We start from the raw sequence: 5,752 nt of genomic DNA on the forward strand, positions 1-5,752 counted from the left end.
TTCAGCGTGGAAATGCCAGCTGACAATGTGACCTCCCCCCACATCTGCCTCAGATAGCCACCAGAGAATAAACCACTGCATATGAATGACACAACATCATAGAAAGGTTAGGCATGGAAACACACTCGACATAACTTTCAGTGTCCCCCTGTAAAAAAGAAAAAGAAAAAAGAATGACATTCAAACAAGATGACTAGTCATTCTCCACTCTGGAGACCATTCGGTGCAGAAATAACTGAACACCAGTCAGGAATCATCTGACAGTAGACGCCACAGTTCAAGCTGAATTGTGGAGCTGAACTTCTTTCAGTCTGGGCTTCTATGAACCCACATCTTCCCACAGGCACACTCACATGGCCACGTTTGAATGTCAGAATATGCTCCCCTGGCATTTAATGTGCTTTATCTTGAGAAAGCTAGGGGGCGTCGTCATTAAGGAGGACTTGAGTATAGCCTTTTAAAAGGATCAGAATCAGAATCAGAACCGGTTATTTGCCAAGGTATATTGCACATACAAGGAATTTGACATGGCGGGTGGTGCATAACATTAACTAATTAATTAAAATGTACAATAAAATATAAAATAAAGTGCACAAACAAACAGATAACAGGACTATAAACAAGTACAATGTAAGTGTATGTAAAAGCGTCAGGTGTATTTAAAGAAAGAAATATAGAAGCGATGTGCAGGGGAGTGTACCGGAGGGACAGGATAGCATATTGTATCCACTTTAATGCAATTTTAAGTGTGTGGCATTTGTTTTAATTGATTCTGCTTATTGTCCAGACATCTATTTCTCTCTCGTTTCAGTCGTGGCTTCACAAGAGGAGTACCAGTGTTTCGCCTAACTAGTCCTGCCATCTGCAGGCCACATGGTAGTACTGCCGTTGTCTGAATACACGATTGAATGCTTTAACACTGCTTGTGCCTGTCAAATAAAAACAGAATAAAGAGGTGTGATGCTGTGAGATGGCGTCACCCTCACAGTAGTTTAGATGAAACACTTATCTCGTGTTGTGCTGTATTTGTCCCTAATGAGCTGCTGCTGCCCATTTTTGTCCTGACTGAGACCAGATGGTCAAACCCCCACGGTTCATCACCACAGCGATGTAATAACACAAACACGCCTATAGAGGGAGCTAGCGTGCCATTAAACTACCGGAAGTTACAGCTGCTGGGTTTGGGTTGTTTTCCTTTTGCACATCCCAGCTGACCAGCTGCTGTTTCATTTGAAAAAAAGAAACTTCGGAAATGAGTGTTGACACACGTGTGGATTTGAGCAACGGCCTCGAGAATGTTCCTGTTTTCATTGAGCGGAGTTCCGCTGTCATGACGTTTCCTGAATTTCAGGTAACGTTTCGTGGCATGTCTCTCTCTCTCTCTCTCTGGTGTTGTTCTCTCTCTCTCTCTCTCTCTCTCTCTCTCTCTGGTGTCGTTCTCTCTCTCGTCTCGCTCTCTCTCTCTCTCGCTGGTGTGTCGTTCTCTCTCTCTCTGGTGTCGCTCTCGCTCTCTCTCTCTCTCTCTCTCTGGTGTCGTTCTCTCTCTCTCTCTCTCTCTCTCTCTCTCTCTCTCTCTCTCTCTCTCTCGCTGGTGTCGCTCTCTCTCTCTCTCTCTCTCTCTCTCTCGCTGGTGTTGTTCTCTCTCGTACTGGTGTCGTTCTCTCTCTCTCTCTCTCTCTGGTCTCGTTCTCTCTCTCTCTTTCTCTCTGGTGTCGTTCTCTCTCTCTCTCTCTCTCTCTCTCTCTCTCTCTCTCTCTCTCTCTCTCTCTCTCTCTCTCTCTCTCTCTCTCTCGCTGGTGTCGCTGTATCTCTCTCTCTCTCTCTTCTACTGGTGTCGTTGTCTCTCTCTCTCCTACTGGTCTCTCTCTATCTATCTCTCTCTCTCTGTCTCTCTCTATCTATCTATCTCTCTCGATCTCTCTCTCTCTATCTCTCTCTCCTACTGGTGTCGTTGTGTCTCTCTCTCTCAAATATGTACTTTCCAAATTCATGTGATATTCTGTATAGCTTCATAACTATATATGAATTTAATAGTTTTAGGATTGCCAGAAATGCATTGCAATAAAATAGATAACTGACATGTGCTTGCAAATATATGAGCTAATATAAATAAGCACCAATAAATCAGCATCTTTTGTCCAGAAAACTTCTGGTTGTGGCAAACAACAAACCAAAACCTGCAGGTGATAAAACTCTATCAGATGAAATGCACAGTTTTACCAGCAGATGAGAGCAGATCATTACAGACACGTGCTCTGACTACAGCACCGTTCTGTCCTAGTTTACACTCTCTGTATGTAGTTCATCTTCACCGCTGGATGTGGGGAAACTATGGCATGTGGTATCGTGGTTGTTTGAGTAGGTTCATGGGTTCCAAGTTGGCAGTTGCAAAACTAGGCCTGCAACGAACCTATTATTGTCTTTAACATGACCTCAAGTAGATGTCTTCAAATGTCTTGTTTTGCCTGAAAAACTTTCCAAAACCCAAATATATTCAGTTTACGATAACACAAGACAAAAACAAGCAGCAGAAGCTGGAGCCTGTGGATGTTTTTGTTCTTTACAGTTCTAAAGTTAAACTTGAACTGCTCTCTGTTGTCACTCTTCAGTATTCCACAGATAACATTCAGGGACCGGGGTGCACCGCTGACCCCACTGAAGTCACCCTTCCTGGATGCTCGTGCCGCTCCCGCTCCTGCTGCGCTGAGAACTGCACCTGCCTGCGGACGCGCGGCCGCGTGTACGACAGCGCCGGCGAGCTGCTGACCCTCGGCCCGACAGACGCTGGTTACTGCTCACCGGTGTTTGAGTGCAACGCCCTTTGCGCCTGCGGCGACGCCTGCTCGAACCGGGTGGTGCAGGCAGGGCTGAGGCTCAGGTCGGAGGTTTACGGCACGGAGAACAAGGGGTGGGGAGTACGGACGCTGGAGGCGGTCCCACGTGGGACGTTTGTGTGCGAGTACGCGGGAGAGGTGATCGGTCTGGAGGAGGCCAGACGCAGACAGCTCGCCCAGAGCTCCGAGGAAAATAACTACATAATAGCCGTGAGGGAGCACGCGGGCACGGGCGGCGTCACAGAGACGTTCGTGGACCCCGCCGCGGTGGGAAACGTAGGCCGCTTCCTCAACCACTCCTGCCAGCCCAACCTGTTCATGCAGCCGGTCCGCGTGCACTCCCTGGTTCCCCGACTGGCGCTGTTTGCCGGGCGGAACATTGACGCTCAAGAGGAGCTGACGTTTGACTACACGGGGGGGTACAGTAACCACCTTCCCGTAGAGCTGCTGTCCGCTCAAAGGGACGCTGACATACGGGCCAGGAGGACAGATGGACTCCAGAGGAAAGAGTGCCACTGTGGGGCCAACAACTGTGTTCACTTCCTGCCATTGGATTTATCTATTATCAACCGGGAATGAACTAAGTTCCATTTGATATCACGTGTGTTTTTATTTGAATGTCAAGAGATTGATGTGTTTTTCTCAATGATGCAGAAAAGATTTTCTACTAAAACTTATCTTTACTTAGGGTTGTCTGTTTTTGCAGTTCTCCCCCCCCCCCCCCCCCCCCAAACATCTTAATCCAACCACTCATTAGAACAAGACAATGCAACAGGTTGATGGCTCCACGTACACAATGAGCCGGATGAGTCACGTCTGAGCCCGTCATCGCTTCCTGTTTGGTCCCGCGGTGTCTCCCACTCGATGTAAGGCGATGCAATGACAACTAAAACAAAGGTTGTATTTGTCTGAGAGAGTAAACTTGTTGACGTTCCTGTCATTTCAACCACCAGGGGGATGTTTGCTCTGTCGTTTCCCACCAGATTTACAGCCTTGCAGCTGTCAGCTTGTCCTGGCACATTTAAATCCCATTTCTCACATGAATCCGGAAGGAACAGAAGCATCATTTGCACTGACAGATATTGAAGGAGCGTTCAATAGGTGTCTTTTAATAGCCACATAGGCTACAGAATTGATCTGCACACCTTTACAGTTGCCGAAGCTTTTTGCAAGAAGAAGATTTATTGCTCAGTTAAAGAAATAATGTTGCCATCAACTTGCCATTTCTCTTCTGTCTTCAATCAATGCAGCCCTCTCCTTGTAGATATTCTCAACTTCTCATTGCGCTCAAACCTCCGGAGAGGTGGGACCAATTAAAAAGCGCCACGGGGGTATTTTTAAATATAGAAACAGGCTTTATTCCCAAATGTCAAAAGGAGGAGCGAAGGTGTCCCACTTCAGTGTGACCATTCTGAAACCAGGACTTGCTCTGCTCAATCTGCCCCGTTTCCAGTCTAGACCTGCTTTCATCTTATTAATATCCACATCTGGGTTAATGAGGACGGAGACCGTGTTTCATCCAGAAATGGGACCAGTGCTGCAGCCACACCGGGCCTGAGAGAGACCCAGTGGTGGGAGAGGGGGGAGATGGAAGCCCTCTGCCGATCGGAGACTACTGTCAAATTGATTCTTTTTTTGTGTCAACCAGTGTGGTGCAACCGGCGCAGGTTGTTGTTATTTTGACCTACATTATTTCCTCTACGAGGGTCACCTGAGAATTTCATTTTTTCTAAATGGGCTGTTCTTTGTACAGGATCTGATCTACACTCACTTAAACAACTCAATCGAAAGGAATAGTTTGCAGAGAGTCCGATGATGCGACTGATCCCACTCTGAAGTTTGTAGAAGCATTAAAACGATGATACAATCTGAGAGAGAGAGCAGAGCAGCAGTATGACATATAATGTAAATATGAATGTTGGCCTTGGGGAAAACTAGACCAACACCCGGGCATTTCTCAAACCAGAGTATAGAAACGTAAAGAAGGTTCTGTGTCGGGGTTTCTCTCTCCACCATCGTCTGAAGAGTGCAGTGGTTTGGCATTCTCACCTCTGCCACCAATATATCCGATATATAATTGGGAAAACATCCTTTCAATGTGTGTTTCAATTTTGTTGTGCCTTTTGTGGCAAACGAGATTCCACCGTCCTGTTACGAGCATAAGAAATGCATCAACTCGTATCAACAGTGAGTCAGACGTCCCTGGGATCCCCATGGCAACCGGCGATGCGCACAGGAGGTGATTTTGGACGGCAGCGGTTGGTTCGGAGGTGCAACGAAGGCTGTTCTCAAATCCCCGACTGTTGGAAGAGCCGGGCTGCAAATGAACGGCTCCTATCCAGGATGGTCACCTAGCAACCACCAGTTAATCACTCACACACACACCCCGAACCCCGCTATGCGCAGCCCCTCCGTACAAGAACAAACACGGCAATGATGCCTCATTGGCATCTCGTGTTTCGAGAGAGCAGACTCAGAAAATGAGTCCTGGTCGTGGGACAGCGATTTAGCCTCTGTGGGCAAAGGCCGATATTTCCACCATGTTTGTAGTTTTACTGCTTGAGGTCTCATTCCACTCTTGTTAGGTTGCCTCGTGATGATGCGTTTGAAGATATTTAAAAGCATATTTCTTTTGGAGAGTTGGATGAGAAGATTGATACCGCTCTGACGTCTGTTGGTCAAATTCGAGTCCATTTGTTCAGAAATAGAGCACCTCTCTGATGAGGGAGCAGATGTCCTTGCCTTGAATCCTTCAGCCAAGTCGAGAAAGAAAGGAAACAAACGCCAGCTATCTGCTGGGCCTCAGCTGGCAAAAACATTTTAAAGTCCAATTTGACTTTGTTGTGAATGTATGAAATGTGTTTTTGAACCATGGGGTGCTTGCTGTTTTCAATGATCTGTTCCTGTTTCTGTTGTTT

At 46.9% G+C, this 5,752-nt stretch overlaps 1 protein-coding gene across 1 annotated transcript; it reads left to right on the forward strand.

The window, feature by feature from the left end:
- Window positions 1–1,209: 1,209 nt before the first annotated feature.
- Window positions 1,210–3,413, forward strand: setmar (SET domain and mariner transposase fusion gene; the record flags this gene model as incomplete). Its single annotated transcript, XM_079266012.1, has 2 exons — window positions 1,210–1,351; window positions 2,610–3,413. Exons 1-2 carry the CDS (start codon window positions 1,253–1,255, stop codon window positions 3,411–3,413), a joined length of 903 nt encoding a protein of 300 aa, XP_079122138.1. The 5' UTR covers window positions 1,210–1,252.
- Between the last annotated feature and the right edge of the window lie 2,339 nt (window positions 3,414–5,752).

The sequence above is a fragment of the Melanostigma gelatinosum genome, assembly GCF_949748355.1.
Source record: "Melanostigma gelatinosum genome assembly, chromosome: 3".
NCBI lineage: Eukaryota > Metazoa > Chordata > Actinopteri > Perciformes > Zoarcidae > Melanostigma > Melanostigma gelatinosum.